We start from the raw sequence: 16,171 nt of genomic DNA on the forward strand, positions 1-16,171 counted from the left end.
CTCACATATTAAAACAAAACAAATGTCTGATGCAGGTAGTGGACGTATTGTCACAATGTTAGCATTCCCATTTTATAAATGAGCAAATTATTGCAGATTTGGGAAGGCCAAAAAGTATCAGAGTAAAGAATGAAATACAGATTTTATGACTTTAAAGCCAAGTTACCTTACCATCTGATGACTTGCCTTCCATGCAGCAAGTAATAAATGTTAAACTTGAATTTTCACATAGATAAGAAATCCTTGTTCCAGGGTCTGCACCCAGTCTTTGGGCTCATGTTAAATCCTGACTATCAATCCACAGCTTAAATTTCCACTATAGTACTGAAATCTGTGGACTAGACAGAGTTGAGGCTGGGAGAAGACTTGGATATCATTACCCTCATTCAGGATTATCATCCCCTTTGCATGCTAATATCACTAATTCCTCAATTCCCACTCAAGGACTCCTAGCACTTAAGCCTCACCTGCTCAGCATTTATAGTTTCGCTGAAAAGAAATCTTGGGGACATTCTAAAAGAACCAAAATTTTCTCTGGGGTTAGACTTTAGCAACTGATAATTGAAGAAATATCAAAATCAGAAAGAAACATTTCCTGCAATATCAAATTATTTCATTCCCATGAGAATAGAGAGCAAATTTTTGATTTCATTGATTTAGGGAAATTCCAGGTGAGAAAACTCTGTTTTCCAATGCAGATAAGTTCTTTCTCTGCAATCTGTTGCATTAGAGAGTTTCATAGTCCTCAGAGATCAAGTGATTTGGCTAGGATAGGAATTATATGTCAGAGAGGGTACTTAATTCAAGGTTTTCCTAGCTCTAAGGCCAGTTTTCTTTCCACTGCATGTCACTGCTTCTCATTCATTCATATAGAGGTAAAATAAATTAGTAAGTAAAAGCACATTATCACACAAGCCAGAAAACAATGAACAGAATGTATATTAATGAGCCATTCATATAGCTCAATAATATGCTTTTGATATTATCTACAGAAAATTAAATGGGATAAATATCTTAAACATCACAAGAAAATATAGGAGAAGAGCCAACAGCAAAATGCCTGAGAGATGTTCAACATCCAAAAGTTATGCAAAAAAAAATTGGTAGAATAATAGTATGTAATATATTATTCAATTATTTGTAAATTACTGATTTTCAATGCTGTTAAAGTGCTGTTACATCAGTCTTTATCTGATTTCTGATTGGGAATAATTTATATTCTTCACAAATCATTCCTTTCACATTCAACATTTATTCTGGTGTTGAGAGTACCCTCCAAATGACAAAGATGTAACTGAATTTACAGATTCATATAACTTAAGAACTAGAAAGATCCTTAGTGATTATCAGATCCAGTATCTTCATTTAATAGTTAAAGAAGCTAAGGCTTGGAGCAGCTAGGTAAAATGGTGGATAGGGCACCAGTCCTGAAGTCAGGAGTACCTGAGTTCAAATCTAGCCTCAGACATTTAATACTTCCTTAGCTGTGTGACCCTGGGCAAGTCACTTAACCCCAATTGTCTCAGTAAAAACAAAATAAATTAAAAAAATAATTTAAGTGATGACACTTGCCCAGTATTACAAACTACGAGACCATTGACACCAAAACAAAAGTAGAAGACAGAATCACAAGTCAAATGGAAAAAATGGTGAATCTGAATTCAAGGGATATGGTTCAAAATTCTAACAGGCAAACTAATCAGTTATAAAAATAACCTAATTATTTAATTAAAGAAAATTAAAAAACAAACATTTGGCATCAAAATGATTGAGATTTTTGTGGTTTCCTGGAAAATTTGGGAAGAAGCTTTACATTAGGAGATTCAATCTATTGTCCTGCCAAACTCATTTTCCATATGAACCAGCTGTCTCAGATTCACTTCATTGATCAATTAATTTTCATAGGCCTTATTTTCAAATGCACACTGTAATCTGGACAAGGCATTTTCTTCATCTACTTGCGCTTTCATGGACAGATAGTCAGACCAACTATTTTGAGAGATAATAGATCTCTTTTGTGAGACTTTGCAGTGTTTCTCGGTTAATGCAAGCAGAATTATGTTATTTGCAAATAGAAACATCTGGAGGACCTTCCCATTCATTGGAAATATCTCTTTAACTTAGAATTTGCACAATTATTTCCTCCATCACAGCAGCAAATATTTTTGCAAATAATATATTTTCCTATTTGATGTTTTTCTAATTTTGCCCTATTTCAGCGAGATAGAACATGACATCAAAAATTGAAAAATGAGTGGCACTTAGGTTAGGGGAGCTAGGTATACAAGGGAAAGAATGCCTGGTCTAGAGTCACAAAGAACTAAGTTCAAATCTGACTTTAGACACTTACTAGCTGTGTGACTCTGGGCAAATCACCTAATCCTTTTTGCCTCAGTTTCCTCCTCTTTAAAAATGAGCTGGAGAGGGACATGGCAAACCACTCCAGTTTCTTTGACAAAAAACTTCAAAATGGTGTTATAAAGAGTTCCACACAATTGAAACAATTGAAAGACAGTAATTGCAATCCCTTAAAACTGAGTCAATGAATCTATTAGCACTCATTGAGTAGCTAGCACATGCTATTCATTGTGTTGAATATTGGATATATTAAAAGAGGCAAAAAGTCCTGGATTTTGAGATCACACTTTAATGGGGTGAAACATCAAGAAAACAAATGTGTACAAACAAGGTTTTTTATAGACCAAACAGGAAATAACCAACAAAGGGAAAATATTCGAATTAAGAGAGATTGGAGCAAACTTTATGGGGAAGTGGGATTGGGACTTGAAGCCGGATTGCAAAAATGAGAAGGGAAAACATTCCAGGCATGGGAAGAATCTAGAGAAAATGCCAGGAGCTGAGACATGGAGTGATTTGTTCATGAAACATCAGGGTAGTGCCATTTTCAAAAGAGAGAAGGGAAAATATTTGAACGATGTCACAATGTTGAAACTGAGTGTCCTTGAATAGATGAATATCTAAAATCTCTGCCTCTTGAACTTGTGATTTAAAAAAAATAAAAAAGTAACAAAATAAAGTTAGATTCTGCTCATATAGGTAAGAATAGATATTATAGGTTATCTAGAAAACTTTAGAAGTTCTTTCACTGATAGAGGTGGAATTACAATGTGTGAATCATATTTATGCCTATATCCTGCATTCATTTTGTACTTAAAAACAGAGGAATGAAACAAGTGGCACATTACCTGCAAAACAGCCAGAGAAGACTCAGATTAGATTATGATGTAATTATAAAATGCTTAACATAATAAATAAAAAACTTATATGACATACAACATTTAGTTCAACATAACAATGTTAATTTTTGGTTTGGGAAGTTAAAATGCATCCTGCATGTCTCTCTTTAATAGATCTATTAGAGTTTGTTATCACTGTTCGAAAATTAAAACAAAAATAATGATAAATGTTAACCATTCATATTAAGGTAGAAGAAGGAGGGAAGATGGAATCTATTAATGAAGGCATTAGAACTGTGTTCTTAGGCCAGTTGGATATTAACTGATTATTATGTTTATGGCAGCAAGAGTTATATTGACCTGAATTCTTTAACTCTCTGTGGTTCATATCTCTAAATTTACTATCTCTCTGGCTATCTTTCATTTTGCCCACTTATAAACCTGTATATTCTAAGTTTCTGTATCTTCATGATTCATTTAGTGTAGATCCTTAAAGAATTGGAAAGGTGTAATGATGGTGCTAAAAGGCACAGTAGTATAAGCTTGTTTTGGAAGAAAGAACAATCCCTATACCTGAATCATAATAGTTGTGTATTCATAGTAATACATTTATCCTCAAAGCTCATGACAGCCTATATTGATGAAGCATTTTACTACTAAGCTAATTAAATCAGAGATCCATGTTATATACCTTCCAAAATAAAATAAAACAAAATGGCAAAGATATTAAACTGTTAGTATATTCCTGGTGTAGCAAGGAAGAAGGTGATCAAATATGTCTCTTTGCTTTAAATTAGTCTTTAATTATAATACTCAGCAATATTCACTTTTTTCCTTCCTCACACATATTTGAGGGAGAAGAAAGTAATCATTAAATTCAGAATAAAAAATACTTAGTTTATATATATGTAGCACATTCAGAAAATGCAATATGTACAAAACACCAGACTTACAAAATAAGAACAGTGAAGAGCCTTCTTTTAGTTAACAAAATGGTTTAATGTGTTTTTAAAACAATAAACTCCTCATGAATTTAAAATAGATTTCAATTTAGGAAAAATCAACTGCATAGTCTTTTTCTGGATGGCATTTATTATTTAAGTAAGTTGTAACTTTCCATGCCTGTTGACTTAAAATGGAATGGGAAGCTAATGCTTCATATCCATTATCTGGTATAGAATAAAGAAGAGTCTGATGTCCTTTGGATGTATTGGTGTTGGTGGATTGAATACTCTCTTAGGTCTTTTGTCTCTAAGTCCATATACAATTTATACAATTTCAAATAATATCAAATAATGAATGTTGGTATTTAAGGCACATTATCTCTAGATTTTTTAGGTGTAAGGTTAATTGTAGACAAAGAAAAATAAAGAATGATCATCATATTTACTTTTATTATCTAGTTTAAATGCCCCTGTTTTTTCTTTTTAATTATTATGCATCGTTTTATTCATCATTTCTTAATGAATAAATTGAATAACAAAAAAACTAAAACTGTGAAGCATGCTTTTTAAAAAAATTCTCATCATATGATAAAGAGATAATCACTGATTTAGTGACAATCTATCCCTTTAGTCTATAAATGGAAATGTGTGCATTTTCATTGAAACAAACTGAATGGAAAACATCCCTAAAGTTTTGCTGAGACAAAGCTTTGCTGATTGACTCTTTTGATAAGTATGTTTATGGTCTGTATAGTAACTTTCCACAAGAAACAGAACAAATATCAGTAACTCAGTTCTGAGATTGTAGAAAACCATGCAATATAAGGAGAAGCCTTTCTTTTATTTTTAGGCTTGGTAACACTCCTCTTAAAGTTAAAATATGGTCATACCCATTCCCAAACCATTTGAGAGTAACTCATAATTTCTCTAATCAACTCATTACATTAAAATATTAATGAAGTATAATTATCAGATTTGATTACATGCAAGTGCATACTGAACTGTAAATATGATGTGATATATACATTGCAAAACTTAGTTTTAAAGAGCTAGTAGTAATCTAATTCTGTCTTTCTGAAGGAACCATATTCAAACTAAACCTGCATTACAATTGGTTGACAGAGGAAAGTTTTCAAATTGTTTGAAACTTAGAGGCCTACCTTTAAAAACTCACTTTTGATAATTATGTGTTCTGTAACCAGATTAAGAGTGACATCTTCAGCTCTAGTTTCCTAACTCTAATGTAGAAACAGCATATTTTCTACTTTGTCTATCATAGGAGTCTCATATGGAAAGTACTTTGTACAACTTAAAATACAAATATTAACTATTATTTTTAGAATCAAAAATAAATTGTTAAATGTCTATTATGCAGCAAATACTATGCTAATTGACCTCTATGCTAGAGGTCAAATAAAAGACTAAAACACTGTGTCTGTCCTTATCCTTTATGGGAAAGATATAACATTTATGCATAATTCTTGCTTTACATAAATTTAAATTATACAAATTCAACTTAATCTAAAGAATTCTGAAAGAAATCAGTACTCAAAAACAAAACAAAAAAAAACAAAACAATTATGTTGACTTGACTGTACGGTACGATATTCTCTTTGTTCCCTCCCTTCCTCCAGTTCTGCAGACGCTTTCTTCTTTTCCTTGCCAAACACACACACACACACACACACACACACACACACACACACACACACACGTATAAAAAATCAAACCAAACCAAACGAAAACACAGAAGAATGGTCAAGGTAGAAACTCGACATGTTGGGGAGTTGGCTTGAGGCTTTTTCTCCTTTGCCCTTCTACCCCCATGTCTGTCTGCCATCCGCTCATATGCCACACAATAGTGTGGGAGCCCCAGCTCCCATGTGTTCCCTATCCTTTCCTGCCTATATCTGGCCACATGTGTCTTTCCCCACCTCTCACTCATAAAACCTATGTTTTCTGGGTTCTGTCCCTGCCCCTTCATGTTCCTCCTCCTGCTCTTCTTTCTTTATCCCCATAACCCTATCTTTCTCCTTCTCTTTCATATATTTATAGGACAAATTAATATTATGCAAAAATACTTTACATAGAGATCTGCAAAAAGGCCACTTATCTAAAACAAGAACTATCTGTAAATTAATATATATATATATAAATTTGGATACTTGAAAGGCACATCTTATAGAGCACTAGGTCTGTAGTCAGGAAGATCAGAGTTTAATCTGACCTTAGGCACTTATTAGCTATATGACCTTGGGCAAGTCACTTAACCATGTTTGCCTCAGTTTCTTCATCTGTAAAATGAGATGGAAATGGCAACCCTCCAGTATTTTTGCCAAGAAAACTATAACTATATACATATGAAGTCTTCTTCTTATTATTAAAGATTTCTGTCAATATAAAACAAAGAAACAAACACTCTTTTAACTTTGGCAGTATATACAAAGAATCCAGGTAATGGAAATAGGATAAGCAATAAAGGAAAAGCATGTTATGTGGGCCAATGGAATGTTGGATATTTGTTCTAGAAATAAGAGAAAACATCGGCTGCAAAGTTTAAAACATTATTTGTATGAGAGAAATTGTAGCTTCTCCAGATAGTGATTAGGCCTTGGAAATCAAAAGACTTAAATTCAAGTTTCATTTTCATTATTCACTGGCTATGTGACCCAGAAAAAAAATTAATTTAACCTATCAGTTCTATAAGCAATTATCTCAAATTATAAATGATAAGTGCCATAAGGACAGGCACAATATTTAATTCTTTTCTTTGAATTCTCAATAATTTGCATAGTACTTAGACAGTTAAGAGTTTATAGACAGTCACGAGTTCTGTAACCATGTAAAAGTGACATCCCCAGCCCTAGCTTCATTACTCTAGGGCAGTATTTTTGCTACTTCATCTATCTTAAAGGTCTTAAAAGAAAAGTATTAACCTACAATGGTAGAGGAAGTTTTCTCATATGGATGTTCCCTGTGCCAAAAACATAACAGGTTCAGTCCCTATCCCTTATTTTTTTTATAGAAAAACAAAAATAGAATGATCTAAATTGTGCATCACAGAAGTTTGAGATGAATATTTATCTTTCCCTATTTTGCTCCTCAACACATCTTTTTGTTGTCCATATGATTCCATTTTGACCAAAATAATTCTTGACAAGAAACCCACCATTTCATAACCAATCCAAAATGGGTCTGCCTCACAATGGCTTATTGCCATTCACATTATTTTAAACAAACTCTCCTGGTCTTTGGTAAAAGGAACAGGAGGATTGGAAAAAGAGAAAGTTACATTAAATGCATAGCTAGAGATGGAGAATAAAAGTTACTTATTATGAATGCATCAATTAATTATGGCTTCCTGTTTGATACAGATATTACTAAGAGCCACACACATACAATTCATTTCCATCAGGAATAACAATTATGGAACTCTGATGCTCTTAGGGATTGATGAAATTGTAAATTAACAATATACATTAATTTAATTTTAAAATCATTGCAGATTTTAGAGCCAAAATTCACATTAGAGATAAAGCAGCATAACATTTTCATTTTATAGATGAGAAAACCAAGACTTCTATTGAATGAGTCACTGTACCCAAAATTAAATTCACTGTTTTTTCCCCTCTAAATCAATCCCCTCAATCAAAAATCATTACTTCTGTTTATAAGGTCATCATTATTAAATAACTGAAGCTGAAACTTCAGAGAAATCTGATTTTCTCTCTTTCACTCTCTTACACATCTAATATACTGACAATGCATATTTCCATATTTATCACATCAGCACCTAATTACTTTCTTAAACTTCCATATTCCTAGATAAGACTTCATAATCTCTCACACTGATCCAGGATCTCTCTTCACCAAAGATTTATTGACATAGTGGCCTCCCATAAATGTCTTTCTCAATATCATTTAGAGGCAATCTTCAGTTCTTGAAGTCTCTCCCAGAAGAAAAAAACTAAGCTGGAAAAATTTCAACTGTGGGTCCCAAAATGGACTCTGTATTTTCTGATAATCAGCATAAACTAAGTTTAGTGAGATTCATTACCTGGTAAATCATAGGATAAGGGATTTTCTATACTTAGAACTTTTCAAAGTTCATCTACTAAGTTATAGAGAGATTGAAGTTTCTGTTAGGATCATTGCTTTGGAAAGGAATAATATTCCATTTCTTTGAGGTAATGAAGAAAATGAAGAGCTCAAACCATGTCACTCGTATGCTCAAACAAACAAAACAAAACATAACTTCTCTTACTCCCTCTTGCCCAAAGGATGAAATATAAATTCTTATTTATAATCTAACATCCCATATAAGCTAACTTCAATCAAACTATCAATTATCATTTTAAAAATGCATACTTTCATGCATTCTATGTTTCACTCAAACTGGCTATTTTCACTATTCAACCCACTAGACTACCTTGAATCTCTGTGCTCTGCTTTTTAAAATCCACTTTCATAATTCTACTTTTTCTTCAATACTCAACTCTATTTACAATTTACTATGTGTAATGGGCTGAGGCTTGAGTTGATGCACTGAGGTCCCAAGCACGTGAGGCTAAATAGTAATTGGACCATACTCTATTAATATATAAGCTTGGAGAAAGAATGGCCCCCCGCCCACTCTTTGTGCAAGTCCTGATGTGTTGTATAGGAAATGATGATTTTGGTGGGTGGAGGCAGAGGAGTGGAAAGGGAAGCGGAAAGAGAGACTGCTGGCTGGTTTCTTGACACAGTTGCTCACATTGCTATCGGTCCGCCCTTCACTTCCGATCCCCTTTTCACCTGCAATCCCCCTTCATCTCTGCTAGCTGGCTTCCTGTCCTAACTGCCCATATTGCTATTGCAATCCTTCTTCACCTCTACTGAGAATAAAGATTGAAGATTTTTCCCTTAACCTGAATTCCTGACTCTAGCTGATTTTAAATACACGGTCATCACAACTATGTGATTTCATTCATAATCAAAAGCAAAAATAGGGTAGGATTATCTCATGTTGAACTGGAGAGGCAACAATTGTTCTTTCTCATTTTCCTGTTTGATACCTTTAACATTTTTCTTTGAAGTTACATACTGAATTTTAAAAAGGAAATAATTTTTGGACTGAGAAAATTAGAACAAAAATGTTAGAAATGTACAAAAAAAAAATAACAGACAAAATAAAAGAAGAGAGAACACCTACATGTCCTTTATTTGTCCAAATAGAAAATCTGGAATTAAGTGTATCCCAATAAACTTTAAGCATAAAGAAAATTTCATTGAGGATGATGCTTTATTAATTTTTAAAAAATCCAAAAAATGAAAGAAGTGACTTAAGAGTAAGGAAAAGAAAATGTGGTCCCAATTTTCAAAATCAGATAGAAAGTAAAATCTGCAAAGTACAGGAATACTTGACTTTGATTCCTGTCAAAGTTCCAGAAATCATTATTAAATAGACCTACTAATCACCAAAAAGCAACAAGGCTTCATTAAGAATAGATTATATTTAATCAAACAATAGGATCAAAAATCTAGAGGTATAAGGGATATCATAGGCCATCCAAACCAGCCAATTAATTTCAAAGATGAATAAACTAGGGGATTTGTTATTTGACCAAGTATATGCATATATTTCATGTGGTGTCTGAATCAAAGTTCAGATTTTGAGTCCAAGTACACTGACTTGAGAATTATTGTTCTTTCCACTATCAATATAGTTTAATTTTGTCTGGTTTGCAACATGGGGTTTGTGTGTATGGTGTCTGAATGTATGTGGTTGTGTTTATGTGTGTATGCATGTAGGTAGGTATGTATACATATGTATGTATATGTTTGTGTGTATGTGTGTACCTCCTAAATGATTAATTTCATTCGATAGTGTAAAATTTAAGAGATTAATACACACATCTAAATTTCAGTTCAAAAGATCAGTTTCTCAATTAGGATAGCAAAGGGAGATAGAAAAGGAGAGGCAATTAGATAATAGTTTCTATGAAAAGATTTGAAAGTGTTCAAAAAGATTAGACGATAACCACAAAAGCTAATGACATATTAGAGTACATTATGACAGGCATAATGTGCAAAACCCATGTGGCAATTGTCACTGTCTTATATGTAGAAATCTGGAATATTCTGTTCTTTCTAAAAAACACGATTTAGAAAGTATAGCACTGAGAAATTGAATTGATTTCAGAGAAGGACAGATCAGAATGGTAAAAGTCCTGAAGATGTTATCATATAAAGAATCATTTTTAAAAAGATACCTGAGAATATTTAAAATGAAGGAAAAAATTCTTAGGGGGCCCATAATAGCTCTTCAAGTTTTTGAAGGGATGTCATTTATATAAAGGGATGCTAGAACTATTCTTCTTGTTCCTAAAAGGTAAATATAGATGAAAGCATTAGGATATATTGCAATAGTCAAAATATTTGAATATATGTAAAAGAAACTTCTGACCAACTAGGATTATACAAGAGAACTAGGCAATACCTTTTATTGAAAGTCTTCAAATATAGTTTGTATGATGAATTCTATTTTTAAGGACATTTTTTTCCCTTTCTACATATCTTGGTAATAGCAGAATTCTGAGATTTTGTTACTCTGGAGTAGAAAGAATGTACAATACAAAATCAGAAAAATCCAATCTACATATAGGCTGCTTCTGGTCTGCATTTTAGCTTTAAGATTCACAGGATCACTATATCACAGGTAGTGCTATGATGAGAGTGATGAAAAGTGAAAGAATACACTAGAAAAAAGAGAATAAATGCCAGTTTTGACACAGAATCTTCTTTTATAAATATTCTAACAAATATTCTTTTTGCTCCTAATTTTCCCCTCATTCCCTTATTTATTTTCACTAAGGTTCATTGCTAAATCCCAACTGTAATCTTACTGAAAATTTTGAAAATTTAATTCAGTTAAGCAAAAAAAAAAAAAAAAAAAAAAAAAAAAGAAAAAACACTAATTAGATATATAAATTAGCATGCAGAAATTCTCACCTTACAGAAAGCTGCAAGTCTTTGCTTAGCATCTTACCTATACCTAAGGCTGTTTGCACACCCTGAATGAGAATAAACCATTTTCTAACCTCATTCCACTGTGGCTAAAACCAAGATTCAGGTCTTAGCACAAAGAATGTGTTCCATTAGCCATGAATCAAAGAAGCACAGCAGAGATAGGGATGGAGGAAATATAACCAATTACTTCAGCAACATAAATAACCATTTCATCAGTCTTGCATAAATATAACTAAAAGAACACAGGCTTGACTAATTGCTGAGGAGAATTTCACAAACAGAATTAGCTGCTATCTCCTTCTCCAGTGGCAGCAACTAATTCTATTTAGAATGCAAGAAGCAGTAAAAGTTACATGGTCTTCCATAAATGGTAATGATTTCCTTTGATGAGCTCACCCTTTCTCTGTCTGCCTTGGCACAATAACATGTGGAAAATATTGCTTGCTGTTTTCAATCAAAACACTTCCTTTGAAATTATAAAACAATTAATAATATTTGTAAATCCAACCATTGATCTATTTTTAAAATTTAATCAAAATACTTACATTAATAATAAAACAGCATACTGGTTTCGATCCGAAAAATCCTTGGGGAAGGACAACTGTAAACGAAGTTCTTTTAAAGAAAGAGTAAGTTATTAAAGACTGGGAGTGATGTACATGAAAAACTAAGATGAAGAGAAAGCTGCACGTGGTTAGTGCAGGACTTTGCTTCATTTACCATAGTCCTCAATGTGGAGCATTTTAATTTCAGTCTTGGTGATCTTTTTCTTCATGATGGCTTCTTTTAACAGGGAATTACTTTCCAATATGTAAAATTCTATGGAGCACAGAAAGAAAGGAACAGAATAATAACACTAAGTGTTACCTGATTAGAAAGAAGTCCACACCTTATGCACCTAGTGAAAAATACTGATCCCTTTAATTGATGAACTACAGCTTTTAATAGAAAAATGAAATTTTATCCCGAAACTTTGTGATTTGCAAAAAAGGAACCCCCTGAAGCATATTCAAATTCCCCAATTGATTTTCTTTTCTAAATTCAGTATGCCATAGATCTATTGTTGTTAAACACAAGTACTTAAGCAACCTGATACATATTTACAAATGACACTTCTTTTTAACAGGCTAAACACTAGCGTATGCATGTTTCTAATTATTTCCCCTTAAATGTTTTAAATATAAGGGATTTTTTAGGAATAATGTTGAAAACTAATAGACAACAGGCTAACTTCACATTCTTCTGAACCAAGCCAATTAATCACCAGTTCCATGAAAGGGTGGGGAAAGGAGAGGGGGGTAAGGAAGTACACTTTAATAATGCATTTATTATTACTTGGAAATATGTCAATTCTAATATGTAAACACTGTAAGTGAAAAAGTACTTGTGATATATACTTTAATTATTTTAAAAACAGGACAAATGTCTGCTGAATAAAAATCCTTTTGATTTTCATGTTTTTACTATATCTAGAAATCTTAGAAATAATGTTTACATTGCAGAAAAATTATTAAGAAACTTTTTCAAAACATATTTGTTCACCTCTTCCTGAAGGATAGTTCTTATATTCTTTGAAATCTCACTTCAACACATCTCTTGACATTCAGATTTAGGAGTAAAGTGTTCTCTCATTCAAAAAAGTAGAACTCTGAACTAAGTTGGGATGCCTCTCAAGGTCACTTCTTTACCAACATTTGTGGGAAGGGGGGTTATAGCCATGCAATGAGGACTTGGAGTTGTTGTCTTTTTTAAATATATTTTCTGTTACAGGTGCAACGAGTAGAGTCACTACACATGGACCACAAATCATGTTGTTGGAATGTTGGAAAACAGAAACTTAAGATGTTGCAGCCAAGCTTGCTTAGAGTCATGAGTTTCAATAGTCTAGGAATCTGAAGATGGGTAGAAACTCCATCTGTAAAGTTGAACTTGGTATGGCAAATGCTATGTAGAAACTGAGCTGAAATATATCTAATACACTTTCATATCCCCTCCTCAGCAACTGAGGTGGTATGTATGCTGTGGTAAGAGGTAGATTACAAAGTATTAGGGGAATTTTTAAAAATCTTCCTATAAATTTGAAGTAATTATTACTATGAAAAAATCAAATTTGGTATCAAATAATTAAATGGAAAAAAGGGAATAATTTTTTGATTCCTAAAAGAGGAATATGTCAATTGGAAGGCTTTTAAATCAATGAAAGAAAAAAAAAAAAAAAGAGCCTTTAAATGCTTTCAGGATTCTCGATAAGCTGAAGTATAACAGAGTGTGAGAGATTTGTTGTGATAGGGGACCCCCCTGTCAGTGGCTGCTGGAGGTCTAATTCAGACCTGTAGTATGGAGCTCTTCATATGAGAGGATGATGATGATACAAGGAGACTGAGAGGTAGTTATGTTGTCTGACCTCACTCTTCTTCCCTCTTGCTTCCAATTTATTTCATTCCCAATCCACAAGGAACATCTGCATCAGCAAAGGCTACTTTTCAATTCTCTCAAGTGTTATGATTCATAGCTGTGGAGGCTCTTGGAGAATCGACCTGCCCCTTCACCCAGGCATGGTCCTTAACAAGAGCTAGAGCACACCCAACGAGTCTTCACATAACGAGTCTTCAAAAACAATTATGTTTCAGTTAAATAATTTTTAGCTATTTCAATAATATACATTTGACTAATTCTACTCAGTTTTTATGATGACCCCTCAAATCTCTCTAACTTCTTGTAACAAATAACTTCCAAGAAAGACTTCCATGTTCTTCCCAAAAGAAGATGATCTAAAGTCCACTTTAAAACAAGAATAAAGAAAATCCTTTTCATGTTACTAACCATGATTATGATTTCTAAGTTCCTTTACTTGAATACTTACTTGAAGGGTTGTTGATGTTGTGTACACTGACCACTGGAACACCTGGCCCTAGTTAAAGCATGCAAAAAAAAATAAGAAATAGTAATAAGCATTGCAAAATAAGTATACAATCTCACAGAATTTCAGATTTAGAGATTTAGGCCTCTAAAGCTCTAAATGTAGTAGCTGTACTACAAATCTATTAATTTTGCACATGAGAAGGCATCAGAGGTAAAGGCATTTACTCAATTTCGTATGTTTAAGTTGGGGTTTCAACTCAGGTCCTCTGAGTCTAGCTTTCCACTTTTGCCTGACTTACTGATAACTTTTATTTTGAAGAGAATCTGAATATTTTTTAAATTTTATTGGACCAATATCAAGAGTACTCAACCAAAAAATTTCTTCAAAATGTTTCTTCTAAGACAAAAAATTAGAAATGTAGGTGAGGGAAGCAAAATATTTGATAGCATTGGTATAAAATTAGGTTATTTTCCTATGCCATGTATATCTACACAATTTATATTTTTTCAGGATATTGACTTTAAGAACCAAGAAAGTTGGTTCTTAATCATGGGGTGAGGTAAAATTTCAATTCCTTTTATCAGTCTATATTCTCAAGGCAAGAAAATGGAGACCTCATTATAGAATCATTCTAAATAACAATGTTCATAGCAAAATAAATGTTATAGGTCAATAATATTATTAAACAAAAAATTCAATTGAATGAAATATTTTCTTAAGTATCTTGAATAGTCAAACTATAGAAAATTATATTCAATCTCCATTGCCCCTAGTAAGTTGATTAAATGCATCAAGTAAAAATATTCCTCCCTTTGATATCAACAAAGAAACAATTGCCCCTATTTACACAATCACTTTTGATTTCAGATTAAAAGATAACATATAACACACTCATATATGCTAATCTTTTCTGCAGAAGTATTAGGACAAAGCCTACTCCATTATCAAGTTATTGGCTGTATTATAATGTTTGATGTCATTAAGTTTCAATGAAGAAATAGGTGGCTTCCTTAGTACAGCCATTTTTCATAACAATTGATTAGTGATCATAGAATCTGGGGAATGGCTAATTCTGTTCTAGTAAATACAAAATTGGGTTCTAATGAGGAATAGTGTGAGTAGCTACCTCACTGTTCCCTAAAGGAGCCACAGGGCCTCAGTTCAACCTTCACCCTTGAGATGATAGAGAAAGGGCAAGTAATGAGATAGGAGGGTCTAATCTTCAAAGTAGAAGCTTAAAATCAGACTTGATCCAAGCATGGAACAATGTGAATGGAATCATGGGAAGCAACTTGAATAGCACTACTAAGGCAGGCTGTGATAATCAGGTCTTCTTGATTCTTTATGTCAATCTTCTTTCTGTTTTGTCTAGCTGTTTGGGTACTCTCCACAATATGTGCAAGAAGAAAGAATTCCCTTTCCTGCTTCTCTTCTTTTCCAGAGCATGGATAAGTAGAAAGTGGAGTGTCTTCTCAACTTCCCTGCAGGCAAAATAAAAATGCATTCTTCTGGCAAAGTACAAACCAGTGTCTTTTCTTTGTTTCTTTTCTTTTTTTTTTTTTTTTTTTCTTTTTTTACTTTGACTGCTGAGAGTTGGAAAGATTGGGTCTTTCAACAAAGTAGGCCCTGCTGAGCAAAGGACAATTATCAATTGTTTCTCTATTGTTATTTACATTTTGTCAGTTTGCCATACTCACAAATATACACATGTACATATAGAAATGTGTATATGCTAACATATATATATATATATATATATTTATGTGTACAGAATATTCATCTACTACTAGGTGAGCTAAGTAGAAAGAATTGTCAATTATCCCATCACATGAGAAGTCTGCCTTTCTGTGGATGTACTAGGGGAGTTTCAATCCACTTCTTTTAATGTGGTTTGACCTTCGTTAGCAGGTTGCTTCCATCTTGGGTTTATTTTTCTCAGCATCCCTTAACAATGCCATAAAAAAACAAATTTTTATTTGTTTCTGTTTTATTTTCCCCAAGCCCAGTGGAAAGTGAGGATATGCTTTCTTGCTTCCTTCTCACTGATCTGTTTGTTTTGTTTGAATGGTTTTGTTTTCTGTTTGAAGTATTAGGTATAGTTTTCCAGGAATGTTTTTTCTTTCTCCCTCAAATATATGAATTTTTATTCCTATTAATAT

General features: G+C 32.9%; 1 protein-coding gene across 1 annotated transcript in view; it reads right to left on the minus strand.

Annotated features, from left to right (window-relative positions):
* The window catches only part of DPP10 (dipeptidyl peptidase like 10), a 1,082,222-nt gene that overhangs the window by 23,635 nt on the left and 1,042,416 nt on the right, over window positions 1-16,171 (minus strand). Inside the window, exons 17-19 of the mRNA XM_051985765.1 lie at window positions 14,013-14,060; window positions 11,870-11,968; window positions 11,695-11,764 (exon numbers count right to left, since the gene is read on the minus strand). Coding sequence (XP_051841725.1) covers window positions 11,695-11,764; window positions 11,870-11,968; window positions 14,013-14,060 — 217 coding nt within the window. The remainder of the gene's footprint in view (window positions 1-11,694; window positions 11,765-11,869; window positions 11,969-14,012; window positions 14,061-16,171) is intronic.

Source organism: Antechinus flavipes, chromosome 3 (assembly GCF_016432865.1).
Source record: "Antechinus flavipes isolate AdamAnt ecotype Samford, QLD, Australia chromosome 3, AdamAnt_v2, whole genome shotgun sequence".
Classification (NCBI taxonomy): Eukaryota; Metazoa; Chordata; class Mammalia; order Dasyuromorphia; family Dasyuridae; genus Antechinus; species Antechinus flavipes.